At 44.2% G+C, this 18,158-nt stretch overlaps 1 protein-coding gene across 3 annotated transcripts in view; it reads left to right on the top strand.

The window, feature by feature from the left end:
• prkceb (protein kinase C, epsilon b) overlaps positions 1–18,158 on the top strand; it is a 92,545-nt gene that overhangs the window by 69,208 nt on the left and 5,179 nt on the right. For all 3 annotated transcript variants that reach the window (XM_049008064.1, XM_049008063.1, XM_049008062.1), the window contains 4 exons: positions 58–212; positions 15,752–15,890; positions 16,111–16,299; positions 17,905–18,051. In XM_049008064.1, coding sequence (XP_048864021.1) covers positions 58–212; positions 15,752–15,890; positions 16,111–16,299; positions 17,905–18,051 — 630 coding nt within the window. The remainder of the gene's footprint in view (positions 1–57; positions 213–15,751; positions 15,891–16,110; positions 16,300–17,904; positions 18,052–18,158) is intronic.

Below are 18,158 nucleotides of genomic sequence, written 5' to 3'. Positions count from 1 at the left end.
AGTAAGTGAATGCTTGAAGTCCTCAGTGACTCCTTACCGACTTCCCCCTTATCTCAGGACCGACTCTTCTTTGTGATGGAGTACGTGAATGGAGGAGATCTGATGTTCCAGATTCAACGCTCCCGCAAGTTTGACGAGGCACGATCCCGTTTCTACGCAGCCGAGGTCACCTCTGCCCTAATGTTCCTCCACCAACATGGAGTTATCTACAGGTAGGGTCCTCATGGGCACCGTTCGGCGTTATGTGAATTTGATCTGGACCAGGCACCTTCATTAGAGAGGGTGATGTTTGGGTTTCTGTCTGGCTGCTAAGACCTCAGCTTCGCCCCCTTCAGGCTGCCTTGGTTATTAACAGACAAAGCAGGGCCATCATCCAACTGACAAAAACCTGGAGAATAAAATGTTGTGTGTTAATTATTATGAGGAAAAATAACCTTAAAAAAGTCTTCCATGTGGATACAAATTAATAGTCATTGAAAAAAATATTTTAAGTAATTGAAATGGGGGTAGGAAAGGCACTTTGGCTTTGTTTATTCTAGAATGTTTACTTTTCTGCATGAGATTCATTCTTTTTTGGGGGTTTTGTCTGTTTGTTTATCTTTCTTGCATTTATTTTCCGCCACTGAAGCTCATGGCATGTCCGAAGAGAAATGAGATGTTTGGGGCCTATGTCCATTTCCTTTCCGCACAGCGTTTAGATCGGGACTGCTCGTTGAGATCTGCTGCCACACACTTGGCACAGACGGGCATTCCTCAGGATTCTGTGCCCTGTTTGTTGCCCAACTAGCCCAGAAATTTGGCTACTTCTCCTGCTCATACCTCTAGAGCCACTTGAGAGGAAGTAGCCCACTTGAAGATTAAATTAACACACAACCCTATCCCTCCACCTCCTCGTGACCGCAACTTGACATCCAGTTAAAAACTGATGATTCCTTCTGAGCAGATGACCACTTCAGAAAGCCTTCATCCTCAGCTCCCATAGAGTGTGGGCTCCCTGTAGATCACAGTCACTTTGTCACATGAACATCCCTGACAGAATATAGTAAAAAAATATATATATACTTCAGGGACATGATAAAGTTGTGTAGTACAAAAACAAGCATTTTCTACAGCATTGGTCACTCTGAGTTTTTTTTTGATGGGGAGGGTGGGTGCACAATTTGAAAGATATGAAGCACCACATTTGTATGTGTTTTTGTTCCTCTTGAGAACAAAATGGTGGGAGTGTGTCCCATCCGTACAGGGGTGGTCTTTTGGGAGATCGTCTCTCCCGCCTCGTTGCTCCTCAGTGACAAGGGCAGCCTCCACAAATGGTAACAATCACAATACCAATGCCCGTCATTAAGACAGCCACCGCATTCCATCCCATTTCCAGTTACCCCGTTCAGTCCAAAAGGGGCAACACAAACATGGCAGGCACAAAATAACCCATGGATGATGTCCATCTTATGCATGCATGTGTGATGCACAAGGTTGTAAATGGATCATGTTACTCAGATCCTAATCTTTGTAATCATTCAGAAGTGGGTTGTCATGGAGTCGCTCTGAATTAGCCTGACGATCTTATCGTAGTGCACTGTTCCCAGAAGGGCTTTTTTCACCTTGTTTACCTGCTTGAACAAATGTGGATGGAAAATAATGCTAGAAACTACCAAATATCAAGGGGTCCCTCTTAAAAACAGCTCAAATATGTAAACACTTTACTTTAAATTCATTTGGCTGTTTTCCGGGCTCCCAGACCCAAAACAGCTTGCGTATTGGGTGACAATGCATCTCCCTGCAGTGTCATTGACATTACCTCCTTACTGCTCTCTACTGATCTAAGATCAGTGTCAGAAACAAAAAGCAACATCTTAAGCTGCATAATCCATGCTCAGCAAAAACGTATGAACAAGGCCCACTGTGCCTGAGCTAATCTATTCCACCAGCCTCTTATCACTGTTCCCATCGATGTGCTGCACACGTTGGGTTTACCCAAAGGGCCTAAATTTTAATTAAATTTAATTATGACCTGACACTAGGTAAGCAGTACCGAGGTTGTTAAATATATTTGTTAACACAAGCACATGTTTCACTAAGAGACCACCAGTAAAACAAATCAGTTTAAAATTGAGCTTGTTTTGTTTAATCCTGTAACGATCTAAACACAATTTTTGTACATTTTTGTGTTTCATTTCTTGGCATGTGATTTTAAAACCCGGAGCTGACAGTTTTTTAGTTTGTTTTATTGTCATCCTGACTGCTGTTCAATTTGTTGTGGTACCCTGGATTTGTGGATTCGCAAAAAGAATACGAAATAAAAATATTGCAATACAACACGGCAGCATACGTAACAACCAGATTCTTGCAGTTTCTGTTAACACTGAGACCATAGTAATACTGAATATATTATAATAATCGATACTTTATTGATCGCCATGGGGAAATTGTCTTTACGCCTCCCTCAGCTTGCCCTTTGTAGAGTAAGCTGTCTGCGAAAGGCAGCCACCCATAGCGACGCCAAGGGAGCTGGGGGTTAAGGGCCTTGCTCAGAGAGCTGTAAATATGCTGAGGCTGGGTTTGAACCAGCAACCTTCTGGTTACAGGCACACGCTACCCCCATTTTTATGGTGTATCATTTTTGAGCATTTCATTTTTAGGATACACTGTCCGTCTCCTCATTTCAGTTGGCTAAGTTGTTACATTAACTCAGTGTACATTAACTCAGGTGTCAGTCTATAGCAGAACACCCTCAAAACATTCTTAGCAGCAGGTTACAGCAGGGAACAAATATTGATTTCTTTAATTAGGCAAAGTGACATGCACAAAACCCTAATGGATAGTTTCAATACGACTAATGGTTGGTGCTGTGGTCTTCAATGCACTTGAAGGATGTGTGAATATATCTTGATGCTTTTAATCTACTGGGTCGAAAAGACCTTTTCATACTATGCGGTTACATTTGGAAGAAGCTCTTTTTGTAGTTGGGACTAGTTTAACAATTTTTTTCATCTTATATTTGCGTGTGTGGTCGCGTATATATTACATTGTGGGAACAGTTTATATGTGATAAAATGTGATAAACACCTGTTATTTTGACATTATGGGGACCATTTTTTCACCCCCCGCAATTAAAAACTCAATTTAATAAAAATCAGGGACTGCAATCAAATGGCAACGATCTGCCAAAATGTCAAAAGTCTCGTATTTTGTTTGGTTACTTATAGTTAAAGTTAGGGCTGGGTGGGGGTTAAGGTCGTCACATTTGGGATTAGGATTTTCCCCATAGAAATGAATGGATGGTCCCCACAAAGATATTAATACAAAAGTGTATTTATGTGGATATGAGTCTGCAATGCCTTCTGGGTGTCATATAAATTTCACTTACAAGTGAAGTTTTACAAACTTATTGTAAGGAGCCTTAAGCGACATAATCAGGAAAAAGTTACAAACCACAAAACACTGAGTGATACTCACACTGTCATGGCTCTTCATCGGCTTTCTGCTGCACCGTGGCCTAAATACCATAATTATGCTACTTAAATTGTCATCTTACATATGAACAGGTTCTACAGGTTTCTATGTGACATACAAGGTGTAGGGTGGGGGGGCAGCTGTGCTCTCTGCCTCGTGGTCAGTATACTTAGCTGTTTTTCAATTAGTGGCCCTGGGGGAATCACACCAGGCACCATCCAGCTGACAGAAAATCCAGGCAAAGTAATTACTCATATAGGAAGTAACTGGGAGACTGGGAGCTAGGATGTAATGTATACACATGTGTGTGGTGTGTTACTTACAGCTACAGGTGTGTGTCTGTCTGTGTGTGTGTGTGTGTGTGGTGTGGGGGGGGGGGGGGGTTTGGGTTAGGGTTAGGGGGGGGGGCTCTCCTATAGAGATTCTATATTTTCACGCAAGATCAAAATCACTATACAATGATGTGTAAAGGCAATGACTCAAGGTTGGAATTCTGTATTATTCCATCATAAATCTAGTTAGCTAAATCAAAAGCAAACAGATTATTTACAAGGTAATAAAATTGTTACATACATGTAAATGCGTGTGCATTTACATGTGCATTGTCTCGTATTGAAAATCTCACTCCAGCCAGCTGGCCAAAGTTCGCAACCCTGATGACTGTCGACACTACGCATAACCAATTCGAACATAATTCGAACGCTATCAATGTATTTGCCTTGGTTTACTGTAAGGTCATGTTTTAAATTACGTTTAAATGTAGTTGAGTGTGTTCTGATATTTTATACACAAGTATAAAGCAATGCATGAGTTTTAATGCAGGTTTCCGCCACTATCTGAAATTAGACTGTTCCTATGAAACCAACCAAGATGGCGTAACGTGAAACAGCAACCGTTAAGAGGAAATTTTTTGAGCGCTCCCAAACTGACAAAATAACTTACCAAATCATACCAAATAACACATAAAACCTAAAACAACACTAACATATAGTAAAAGCAGGAAGGATTTGATAAATACGCAGCGTATTTAAAGTGGAAATAATGTATGTACAATGTAGTTTCATTTACCAAAATCAATACAGCCATGCATATCTCAAAAACAGGGTTAAGGTACTTACTCAGATCTAGATGTATATAGCCTACCACCCACCTAAGCTATATGATATAACCTAAATAACGATTAAAAAGTATAGAACAGCAAATATATATCCTATAGTGCAGTAGGTTTCTTTACAGCAGCATTGTTATGATGGCTACGACGTCGCTAGGCGGTAGGAATTTTTTTAGCCATTATAATCTCATGGGACTATCATCGTAAATGCGGTCTGACATTGACTGAAATGTCGTTATGCGGCGCATGACTGTATATCTATAATGCTGTTTTCACTTTTCTCCTTTTTTCATAAAAGCGAAAAATTCTCTTCGGAATTATTTCAATTAGCAAAAACAAGTGCTAAGGTAAAGGCCTTCGGTAAAAGTGAAGTGACGTAAAGCACACGTCCTCTAACGCTGCGTGCTCTCGCGACCTAGCATTAGTCAAGAAACATTCTCTCACTAAATGGACAAAATCGAACTCATCTTAGATTCGCTAACATTATTTTTAAGCATGAACTGCTATCTCGAAAGCTAATCGGATTTCACATTTAAGGCATCTTTTTAAAATGGGCTGGCGTTTTAGCGGAAGGTAAAAACACGTAAATTAGGACAGAATCTATACATGATTCGCTAGTGGTGCTTAAAAAGTGGTGCTTATATAAAACCTGACAGCTGAACGTGTTAGCAAGCTCACTACGATAGCCCTGTTACAGTAACTCACACTTTTCAGTGAAACTGGGATTGCTTAGAGCTCAGCTGGCAGCCTCTCTGTTATACTCCTTTTTACCTCTTTTAAACAGTTTTATAGCCGATTCTATATCCCATTTAGGGTGACTTTAGCCAAATCTTAGAATCACCTCTGACGTTAACCCAGTCTGGCACTCACAGTGGACACCACCTGGCACACTGTGCTAGGCGCGCTCCCGTTAAACGTCCCCCTTGTTACCTGTTTCGCTTCTCCCATTGGTGCGATCGGCAGTATTCACTGGTAAGGAGTGACAGACATGCATCATGCATTTGTAAGAGTAGTTAGTGGTGCGGAATGAAATATGCATATTTCTTGGTTGTTGACCTCTTTTGTCTTTGCTCTAAAATATTTTTTTTCTCTTTGGGTGAAGGTTTTCGGCTTGTGGTATCGGACTAACGAATGCAGGATTCACCTCGTGATGCGTTTTTTTCTGTTTGGTTTGATGTACTCAGGGTAGTAAAGTACAGCATGTATTTTTAAATAGTTCAAACTATATTGTATATTTACTCTCAGAATATACAGAAGGTGACACATTGCCACTTTCACTTTTGAAAAAGTTATTAAAGTTCTTATGCCTGCTTATATATGTCAGAATGCTTTATTGTTAACATTTATACAATGTACTTTGTAATTTATTTTTTTATATATATATAAATGAAGGAGTTTCAGAAGTAGTCCCCCGACTTTCCGTTTCCCTGTGTCTGCTGAAAGTGCTAGGTGCCTATGCCCAATCATCCCAGTAAAAGTACACTGCTGACTTCATGCTCCTTTGTGTCTCCGGAACATTTGATTATGTCACCCCCTAGTTTTTGAGAACCCCAGGTTATTATCATCCACACACTGTGCTGGAGAGGAAATGATCCAACAACGTGAATTGTGTAGCTCTGTGAAAAGAACATAATAGGTAATCAACTTGTGCTTCCCAGAATTCCCCAGGATTAAGTTGTTGGCTCCAGGTTGCGATCGTGGTCTGTGGGAACCTGGCCTTGCAGGTGCCACTCCCTACACAACATCCTGGGAGCAGGGCATTCTGGGAGCAGGCACCAGCTCCTCCCGCTTTTAACTTTTTTTTTTTTTTTTGTGTCTCATTTCTCGGACCCAGTTGACCCCCCCCCCGCCGCCACGCCTGATGCAATGGAGCTGTCTGTGTTTGTTTGTTGTTCTGTCCCCACCTAAAAGCTTTGTGGAAGGGAGAGAAAGGAAAAAGCCACAAAACAATCGCTGCTTACGGAGAGCAGGGGAGTCAACCGGACGTCGGCAAGGAGCTCGATACGTGAGCCCCCGAGCTGCCGCTGAACTCACGCTGAGTGGGGCGGGGGTAGAAAAACACCAAGTCAGACATGAGCCCCTGGATGGGGAGGCCGAGGCCTGACGTATGACATGGGTGAGGAGAACGGTTCTACCACTGTTCCAATTTGACTGCCAATACACTGAGGAGAACTATGCTAAGAATGGCTGTTGCCGGCACTCCTGACTTTAAGTAAAACACGGTTTGTAAACTACCCAACAATCCATTTGTGCTGCTTTTCTGACGAGTACCTATGATGAATGAAATTAATCCTTTCCAGGATGTTTCAGATTCACATTTTTCCTTCTGCTTGGTTCTCCATGTCCTTTTGGCCATTGTGTTGTGATGGAGGTTCTGAGAGCAACTGAGGTATATCCTTAGTAAGTGCTTTGGTCTCTTTATCATGAGAATGTGATAAATATGACAAGAAAACTCAAGAGTGATAGGTGCCACTCGCCAGTGTAACCACGTCCTGCCTCAGAGACCTTCGGACCATTGCTGGCCCACCAGAGGGCCCTGTGTAAGCCGTGGCTAAATGCTGTGGTTATATAGCAGGGACTCTTTTGCCTCGTTTTCACCAACAAGGAGTCAGAGCTTCTGGTGCCGGTGCTGGGCTGGTTCTCGCTTGGTGCCTTTTGAGAACCTGCCCGCGTTTCCGCTGGTTTCAGAACAGAACGGAACATTACCTAGGCAGAAGTGAGAGTGAAATAAAGGTTCATATGAATTCCGTTTTTTGGATTCATTTTGATTGAAGTATTTATATAACCAGTTGATGATTTTAAGTTTTTAGAAGCTGCCGAACCGAAAATATGACCCTTTAAGTCACATAATTTTCAGAGTATGACTTGTTGCACTCTGTCTCTATTGCCTGTATCCAGTTTTGTCTCTTAAAGGCTGTATTTCTCCCCAGTCCGTGCGTGTATTAGGTTATATACTAGATCTATATATACTAGATCTGGGTAAGCAGCCTTACTTAACTTAACCCTGTTTTTAAGATATGCATGGCTGTATCGATTCTGGTAGATGAAACTACAAACCCAAAGTTGGGACGGTATGTATTTTGAAGTGAAGAACTGTTGCCCACCTTAAGACTTGTTTGCAAGAAGAATGGGACAAAATTACACCTGAAACACTACATCACTTGGTGTCCTTAGTCCCTAAATATCTTTTAATTGTTGTGAAAAGGAATGGCAAGATTACAAAGTGGTAAATGCTTTACTATCCCAACTTTTTTTGAAATGTGTTGCAAGAACCAAAATTGGAATACGTGTTTATTTTGAGAAAAACAATTAAATTCACGAGGAACACATTAAATGATGTGCTGTTGTATTGTTTTAATGTAATACAGGTCAAAGATAATTTAACAAAGTACTGTTTTCAGTTTGATTTTCATTTTACATACCGTCCCAACTTCTGAATTGGGGTTGTACATTTTAAATACATTATTTCTGCTTTAAAGTTTATTTTTGCTCGCTGTTTTACCGCTGTCCTCTTAAGGATCGTGCAGTAAAATAGCCTGCGAAAAGCTGAACTTTGCTGTCCACCTCATGATCTCTTTGCCATTCCAGTGTCATAATGTTTTCTTTGACTCAAGACACGTTTCTAAATATTAAATTTGGCCAGAAGATCGATCTTTTGCTTTTCCACAGTATAAACAAAATTCTGCAACGTTATTTTATTCTGCTAATACGCTGGGAAGTTCACTGCCGGCTACGGTGATAATAGACAAAACTATATAGATTTAAGGCTTTTCCACTTAGGATGCAATAACCCATCCCACGTTCGCTAACGTTACAGTTCCAAATTCTAAGACCACTTAATTTTGCGATGGAAACGCGTGGAACCAGTTCCGGACTGGGAAAGAGCCAGGTACCGGCTCCGGTAATGCGTTAGTGAAAATGGGGCATTTGAGGTTCTATAATCGGGTGCTTATGACATATTTCTTAATGATTTTGCGTACATAATGGCTGTCGAACGTTGGAATAAGTTGGAATGTTACTATATGTAGAGATAATCTGCCCATAAAAAGAGAGAGACGTTATCTCACTGAAGCTATGAAAGGTTTCGCATTTGCCCCAGATGAACTCCTTACCTCTCTGTGACCTGCCTTACACACCAGTTTCAAAAACAACTTTGAGAACACTATGTATGGTGCTTACCTCCACCACCCACCTTTAAAGGGGAAAAAAATACATTTTTGTACAGAAAGTAGCAGTTTGATCTGGCTGAAGGGGACATGTTTCTGCATGCCCTGGTGTAGATGGGCTGCCGTCCAGCATGCCACGGAGGACGAGCCTGATGATCTGTGTTTCCCGCCTGACAGAGTACAGGTCTGCGTGGGCAGTATTCAAGAGGGAGACCCCTTCCCCTGCACTCACGCCCCAGTCTTCTTTGATCCCCTTCCCATCCATTAGTTTCCCCTCTGACTCACCTCACCCTGACTGGACAGATCCCTGATATGCCCCCCCCCCCCCCCCCCCCCCCAATCCCTTTTCCCGGTTTGCATGTTAATATCTTTAAAGCCTGGCATCAGAAACAGGCAAACACACAGAAAACCAGGAAGTTGCTGCCTGGATTACCTCCTTTCACCTTTAGTCAGAGTACCCTTGATAGCCTATTCATGGAAGCCTGTGTTCTTACTTTTATCTGTCATCTGTATATCGCTCATGTCTCATTTTTTTCTTCTTTCTCTCGCCAGTCACGCTCCCCCTCAAAATGCTCTCCTTTATCACTTCTCTATTTCAGTACTTTTACTTGTTCTTTCTCTCCTTGCCCCCCCCCCCCCCCCCCCATCTTTTTTTGCTCTCCTATGAAAGACTCAAGTGGGTTTTAAAAACAGCCTGACATGGTGCCGGTCTAGTGTTAGTCATTTTCAAAGGAGCTGATGATAATTCGCTTAACAGCACATGGCTGAGGTTCCAAGTCATTCGGATACTGTAACCCAAGCCTGGATCTTTTGTCTACAATTTTTCATGAAAACTCATTTAAAGTTGACCTTTATTTGAAGAATGTATGACTTGTGTGCAGGGGCATACCTGGAAATTCTGGCCGCCCTGACTAAGTGTCATCTTCACCCCGCATGCCCAAATTTACAGGTGTTACATATTCAGGTACTGGGCCCCCTGAATCTGCTAGGGTGTCCATGCCCCCCGACATCATGGATTGTTTGTGTCATGTTCTTTTGGGGCTGATCCGGGTGGGGCTGATCATTGGTTAATTGACTTCTGACTGTAACTTCTTTAAAAATTCTTTAACTTTAAAAATAAACTTACACATCAAACCTTAATAGGTGACAAGTTTCTGCCGGACGCGCAACAGGATTAGAGTTTTAGAAAAAATTTTATTATAAATCAACAGTATTCTTTCCCACAGAAGTGCTGTAGCTGAACAGGATGATCTCCGTTTCTGCGAACTGCTCATCCAGGGCTGGGCACATCACGTCCATAATGAATCCTGCAATCTTTTTATACCTATTGCTGTTTTGCATGAACACAGGACATGTCAGCAGGACTGCGCTGGGAGTTATCGAGAGCACACTCTAGATGTCCACAGCAGGTGCGGGGCAGGTGTACGCCACCCCTGAAGGGGACAGTCAGGGCCCCCCACACCTGTGCAGGGAGCTGGAGGGGGCAGCTGGTGGCCTAGGCACCCCTGGGGCTGAGGTGCAGAAGAGAGAGTGCGTAACGGAAAAATCACTCCGCAAGATTAGCTGAAAACACAGGAAATACTTTTTACTGAGTTTGATTGCTATGGCCTTTGCTCTGCTTGGCGTGCGTGGGGGTGTGTGTTTGTGGGTGTCCATGTGCATATGCAAGAGCATTAATGATTTTTTCAATTGCTTGCCAAAACCTACAGTCAAGGACCGGTCGACATCGACTGCTTATGTACCTATCTAAATTATACACAAATTATTTCCAAGACTGTTTTACCTACATTGCGCTAAAAATCTATATAGTGCATTGAATTTTAATTTTTTTTTAAAAAAAGGAGATAAAAACTCATCGTGTTGTATGTAATTACTTTTATGACTGACTTTTGGCAGTTCCTTCAGACTTCTGAGTTGTCTGATTTATTCTTTAATTCTCTTCAATGCACTGTTAGTACATTTTCCGCAGCAGAACAAGGGATCCAAGACGACATTAGAGGATGTTAAAGAAATGGTCTCTTTGTAATGCCGTAATTTTTATATGTATCGTTTGCATCTTTGGGGAAGTGAACAGTAGTGAGTTAAGGGAAGCTCCTCGCTGAATGGCCGAGGGTCTGTGAGAGATAGTGGCTGGATGTGAATTAAAAAACACACAAAGGGTGAATTAAACGGAGTAGATTCCCGGAGATAGTGGGAGGTTAGGGAAGATGAGCAGAACCATAGCAGGGTGGAGAAAGAGGTCATGGATGTAGAGAGAAAGAGAGAGAGATGCTAACTGATCGGAGAGGAATGGAACAACACGAGCCGTTTGTAAACGGTGGGGGCCGAACATGGGGGCCCAGGGGAGAACCGAGGCAGCGGGTCACGTCGCCAGGAGAGAAAAGCGTATTCTGCACGTCTGTGTCTGTGTATACGTACTTGTAGGATTCGCATAACAGTACAATGCACAGATGTGCTTAACCCCAAGCTGTGACTTACACATTCAGACTGGATGCAGGTCCCCTTAAAGCCTACAGTTTTAATTGTGCCATTCTTAATGCCCCCCCCCCCCCTCGCCATGATCAGTGAGGAATGTGCTCTCTGAATTATGGTGACATATGTAAGCCTGGTGTGGAGACTCCCAGCACTGCATGGAAAGTATGTCTCGTCTCTTTGGTAGACGTGCATATCACTGGGGGTGCCCTCTTTGGCCCCCCTGGCACAGAACAGTTACATAAGCTACCCCCGCACTCTCTTGTTGGGACAGTGGTTTCGCAGAAAAAAAAACACCTTTACCTGAATGGCATCTGTGAAGTGCTGTTGACATTTTTTCAGCAATCAACCATCAAACTCTGACCTGCCAGGCTGCATGTCTCTTCTGTCATCTTTCATCGCAGAGCCTTATCTTCCCTCCTCATTTTTCCTTTCCCACTGCATTCACCACATGCTGCCCCCTCCCATGCATGTATGTCAGCGCCCGTGCGTGTGTATTCTTGGCATGTTAGCTGATGCGTGTTCCGTGCACGCTTAACATGTGTACAGGTGGACCTGTCCCCTAGATTGTTTATGTGCATCCGTTCATATTTTTAAGGGAGGGAGAGCAGGAGAGCAAAAAAACAAGGCAGAATAGAGGAGGAGGAGAGAGAGACAATCTTGTTTGTCACCTGATCTGAATTTCACTCCGGTACACAAGAGGTCAGAGCAAGGTCAGCGGGGCACGGAGTGGGATCAGTACGCGAGTGTCTCTGTGATGGGAGGAGACAGAGAAAAAGCCTCCTGTCTGGGAGAGACAGCAACCCCCTCCTTTCCCACCATCCATGGGACACGACTCAGTCTGCCCTTCAATGTTGTTTTTCTACCAGTCTAATCGAAAAAAAAAAGTAAAGGTTCTTTTTTTAACCGCATTTTATGAAATCATTTTTAATACACATCATACTGATTCTGAATCTGCTCCAGATGTTTCCGGTAAAAGTGCTCTTGCATAACCAGTAAATCTGAAAGTAAGTGACCATTGCATTTGACAGTCTTCACTTAATGCCCAGGGTTCTGACTCGGGATGTAACTAGTTTCACTAGTATGAGAACCACGCTCACACAGAAAGGTGTTTGCTGTTGACCTGTAATTTGTTTTTTTAAAATCCATCCATCCATCCATCTTCTAACTGCTTATTCTGGTCAGGGGGCATGGAGCCTTGTCATCATTTATTATTTTCGTGTGTGTGAGGTTTATTTCCAGACCCCCGCAACCCTGCATAGGACAAGCGGGCATAGAAAATGGATAGAGGAATCCAATACATTTCATGTTTGTGCTTGTTTGTCACGGATAAATGTGCAGCTTAACACCTGTTATAATGAGGGCAAATGGAAGAAGCAGGTACACTTTGATCAATCATCACAGTGGAGAAATTACTGTGCTCATGTAGGATGAAAGCAGGACAAAAATAGTGTCAGCATAACCACAGTACAACTGTGCGATAAGTGAAACAGAAAAAAAACAGTGATTACTGAGGCTGTTTGTTTCAGTCTTGAAACGATGCAGATGAAATGTGCATTACAGATATAAGGTGAGCCGTTCCTGGCCCCTGTCATGGGAAATCTCACAGGGTTGTCCAGTTTAAAGTAGTAAAGAGCGAAGGTGTAAGCTCATGCATCCGAGAGGTTTGCATGACTGCAAACAGTGGCCATTAGGCAAATGCGTGGTCAAACTCCAATATGCAAACTGTTTTCCTGTGGTTGTAAGGGTTAGCAGTTGGGCAGTTTGGGCAGCTCCTCCTGTTCAAAGGACCCCCCCCCCCTTTGGAAAACCAAGAAGAAGCATCTTTTTTCCCCACACTGACATCTACGTTATTCTAGAGGGGGTTTACTGGGAAAATGAGTAATTTCTCAAGCTGCCTGGAATAAACTGGTGGATGCAGAATGGATTGAAGCTGGACGGGCTCGCTTCACTGTCCACCCCTCGGGGCATGCAGATGCTCGTGAGCTTAATTGGAGGGCGTCTCTCGGAGAGGCCAGAGGCACACGGACGGTTCCGTCCGCCTTAGATAAGGGCAGGAAGCACGTGCCCGCCCGGCCTAGCTCTGACCCGCTTGAGGATGGGGAGTACGCTGGGCAGACCGCCGCTATCAGATCAGCTTTTCAGCGCATTCCTGATGGCGTTCCAGCGCCGGTCGCTTTAGGTCATGACGCGGGAGTCAGCGCCACACATGCCGTTGTGCAAGGGTGGAAATTCCAGCCGCTGCCACTCGTGCTTGGGAATGGCCATTGGACTGGGTCACAGACGCTCTTCTCGTCTCTTCCCATCCCGACGGCCCCCTGGACCCGGTTCCTGCCGTAGCCTGGTTGTTGTGCTGTGCCGTAAACATTCACTGTGTCAAATTTCAGCTTGTTTCTGGACTGAGTGTGTGGCTCCTTAGGACAAAAAAATTCTTGCATAATAATATTCCCTGCAATGGGTCAGCGCCCTGTCTTTCGGTATTCGCTACCTTGTGCCTGTTGCTTCTGGGAACTGGCTCAGGACCCCCACGACCCTGTAGAGGATAAGCAGGTATGGAAGATGGATGGATGGATGGATGGATGGATGGATGGATGGACGTAACTGTCCCAGAAGGGCATTGTTATACCTTGAGACCCTGTAGACCCTGTATCCATGACTAAAAATTTAAGTCATATTTGTATGATTCTGTATTGTGAGCCTTGGTCACCTCCCAGCGGAGGCTGAATATTCTGGGTTTCGGAGCTTAGATGCCCACAGCGTTAAGCAGTTGTGTGGCATCCCGGCACCAGGCATGCGAGGCTGTAGAGACAGCATGGCTACAGCCAATCAAGCTGACATCCAGTAGGAGGTGCTGGAGCAGAAGCATACCTGCACAGGAGGCGTTATGTAATGAGCATAACAGACAGGAAAAGGAGCACATAGACCGTATTGAGGCACAAGTACAAAACTTTCTCTTTTTTTTCCTCTGGGTGTAGGTTGCTTGTACCCTAAGTGGCAGGTATACAGACATAGATGTGTTAACGATAATTACAGAGTTACAAGGTTATCTCTACCTTTCCGTGATGCTGCCTCACTGACTATCCCGCTGGGATTCTGGGTACTGTCAACTAATGCCGTCCGCGCATTTAACAAAATGTAAGTAAATCATCGCAATATAAAGAATGGCAAAGGCAATGATCCGGCACAAAAAAAAAAAATTGAGATAACCCTGTTACACTCGGGTGTCTTTTTGCAAACCTTCTTGTGTGTGAGGGAGTATGTCGATGTGTTCTGGCCACGTAACGTGTGCAGGTGGCCACGTAAGGTATGCTGATGGCATGTGTAGCGCGCGTGTGCGTTATACACGGCCACACTGCCGGGGATGGAAGCGAGGGCCTTGCCTGTTCTCGGAGCAGAATGCACTGATCCAGGAGATACGACCCCCCCCCCCCCGGCAGCAGAGCAGTGCATCCGCTGGCTCCCATAATCCCCCTGTGGTCATCCACAGACTTGTCTGCTGCCCTGTCCCTTGATAAGAGTCCTTGTTATGACTGACAGGAGGATGGGGCTGCAGTGAAACAGTGCTGTGACGGAGACTGATGGGAGACCGAGATGCATGCTGCAGTGCGGGTGGGCCGCAAAGGGCATTGCTTTCTCTGGCCTGGCAGGCAAAACTAAATGCTCCCAGAGACTCACAAGACTTAACTGTAATCAGTCGGGAGTCACATGGTGCTTTGAATGGCTCTTGTGGATACAGGTGGATTCATACCAGAATCAGACTCAGCATTTATTGCCATCAAGTGATGTATGGAATCAAAATGAACAGTTGCTCTAGTCCCAAAAAAGTGAATCTATAGGCTGTGAGGCTCAGTGACCCAAAGCAGTCTGCCTCTGAATCCTGCTTCTGGCTCCATCACTCTGCAGGAAGAGTGCAGGTCCTCAGTGACAGATTTTGTCTGGATTGGCATTGAGAAAGGGGCGTACTTTTTGTATAATAGTTGCTTTGAACAATATGTAATTCATTGTTACTGAATGGTCTCTGAATGGTGCCATGGTGGCATTACCTGTATTGGGCTACGTTTGAAGTTTTTCGGGTAAAAAAGGTGCATTGAGTGACCTAAAGCTGGGAAGTTTAACCCTATTTCTACTGCCCAAGAACTGCGGTCTGGACACTTCAGTAAATAAAACTTTGAATTTGTTCAAAAGTGGCACTTTGCATTGAAAAGCTCCGAAATCTGCAACACGTCCAACACAAATGTTGCTAGTTTTTCTTGCCTCAGCAAGTGATTCTGTACAACTGATAAAGATGGAGATTAATTTTAGTGTGTATTTAATACAGTTTCTCTATTGTGTCATTCTAATCTTTTCCCCTGAGCTGTGTCCTGTTCATTAAAGCATATCCACACAATTATTCACTTTGACTTGTGAAATGTTCTGCGTGGTTTGTTTTCTCTTTTTTTTCTGCAGGTTATTCTTTGCCGAGCCGCCAGCCCCCGAGGACAAAGAGCCCCCCTGACCTCCCTTTTTCGAACCTCTGACACTCATTTCTTCTCTATCTTGCCCCTCTCAGAGATCTGAAGTTGGACAACATCCTGCTGGATGCTGAAGGCCACTGCAAGCTGGCGGACTTCGGCATGTGCAAGGAGGGAATCCTCAACGGGGTCACGACCACCACTTTCTGCGGGACCCCTGACTACATCGCCCCAGAGGTACCCCACCCACTTTCTCTACCACACCTTGCTGCGCTACATTTAGCTTAATGAACACTTGACCACTGGGACGTTTTTTTTTTTTTTTTGTGGTGCTTGTTCATTATATCTTTGGATCTGCGGGCACTTTGACTCTTGTGATGATAAATAAAAAGATGTGGAAGAAAGTAATGTCACTGATTCTGCATTGCTTTGCTTTTGCCATCGTCCCTCCCCTCAGATTCTGCAGGAGCTGGAGTACGGTCCCTCTGTGGACTGGTGGGCTCTAGGTGTCCTCATGTATGAGATGATGGCAGGGCAGCCCCCGTTTGAGGCGGACAACGAAGACGACCTCTTTGAGTCCATCCTCCATGATGATGTGCTCTATCCCGTGTGGCTCAGCAAGGAGGCCGTCAGCATCCTCAAAGCGGTAGGGGTTTAAGGATCTATTTTTTCTGCTTCTCTCCTCTTCCCGGCTCTCTTCCTTTTTTTCTGACTGGTCACTTCCTCTATCTGCCCATATGTCAGAGCGCTCTGTGCTAAAATAATTTTTCTTCTCAACTCCTCAGCTCCGTCACCTCATCCACCACGCTTTAGCTCCACACCCATTCCTCTTTCTCCTGCAAGTACCCCCTTTTCCTTGACCCTCCCTATTCATTTCCGCCCTTCTTCCCATGCTTTCCCCATACTTCCTCATGTTTTCTCTCTCTCTCTCTCTCTCTCTTCTCACATCCACATCTGATTAGCTAAGTGAGGCCCACTGTGGGAGTTCAGGAGAAGTTCACAGTGCCACACGGCCTCTGTGTGAGGGAGCCACAGCGAGAACGAGAACGAGGCCTGGGAGAAATTACACTTCTTGTGGGAAGAGAACAAATTGTTTGTGTTCGCCCGGTGGTTTTTCTAGATTGCGTAATCTTCAGGACGAGATGCGTGGAGGGCGATCTGGCATAGCAGGGCTTCCTTGCTAATCGCTCCCAGAGACCACATTGTGTGTGTGTGTGTGTGTGTGTCTGTGCGAGCGAGTATGTGTGTGTGTGCGAGAGGGTATACCTATCCTTATGGGGACCTTTTATATAACTCTATTTTATAAAAATCGGTGACTGCTATGAAAAAACTAAAAATGCAAAAACTCTTCTATTTTGTTTGGTTACTTGTGGTTATGGTTAGAGCTGGGTGGGGGTTAAGGTTGTCATAGTTAGCATTAGCATTTTTCCCATAGAAGTGAATGAGCGGGCCCCATAAGGATAGGTATATCCTACGTGTGTGTGTGTGTGTGCGTGTGTGCGTGTGTGCGTGTGTGCGCACACGCATGCATCCATGCGTCTGTATGTGCCTGTCTCTGTGTACATTATTGCCTTTTTCCGTAACATGTCCTGCATTGACTTTGCCTTTTTGTACGGACTTGTGGGAAGAGAAGCATGTTTGTCTTGGAAGGCTCAGTGTCACAGTAAACTCCTTCTGGCTGACATGTTGATCACATGACCCGCTTGGTGTTTGACTCATGTCATCCTTCCACAGGATCTGGCCTGATGATAGATATGTTTGCATTATTTCAGCCAAAACAAGCAGCCCTGGAGTTTATAAATTCCTTGTACTGGCCATGTATAGACTTCAAAAATAAAATAAAGATGACAAAAATGTAAAAAAAAAAAAAAATTAGTTGGGTACATTAGAGATTGAGCTTTAAAAAGATGTGTCAGAATGTTACAGTGAAAGCAAGTGAGTATCAATTTATTTTTAGTATTTCTCAGGGAAATGTGAACTTACTGTAAAAGAGAATTATTTTAGCGTATTATTGAATTGGTACATTCTGGAAAGGATACTTGTGTTTTATGACAGAGCTTTCACCAAGGCTGATCTGCCGGACATAGTGGTACATGACCAGTGATATGTGGGGGTCAGATGGAGATACTGATGACTGCGTTACCATTCCCACAATGCACTGCTTCTCCTTTTCTCTCAGATACCGCCTTTTTTACCCACTCTTGTATACTGACATCACGTGTGACTCACCCTCCTCCTGTCTGCTCCCCAGTTCATGACGAAGAGCCCCAACAAACGACTGGGCTGTGTGGTAGCACAGGGTGGCGAGGAGGCTATCAAGATCCACCCCTTCTTCAGGGAGATTGACTGGCTGCAGCTGGAGCAGAGGAAGATCAAGCCACCCTTCAAACCACGCATTGTGAGTCTTTTGACTGGTCACACAGGCCCCTATGAAGAGAATCCAGTCACACGGTATTATGGAAAGATCCCAGCAGTATTGTTTGCTCACTGGCCTGAACCAGACAA

Source organism: Brienomyrus brachyistius, chromosome 3, assembly GCF_023856365.1.
Source record: "Brienomyrus brachyistius isolate T26 chromosome 3, BBRACH_0.4, whole genome shotgun sequence".
Classification (NCBI taxonomy): Eukaryota; Metazoa; Chordata; class Actinopteri; order Osteoglossiformes; family Mormyridae; genus Brienomyrus; species Brienomyrus brachyistius.
This window is presented reverse-complemented; position numbering and strand designations above follow the sequence as displayed.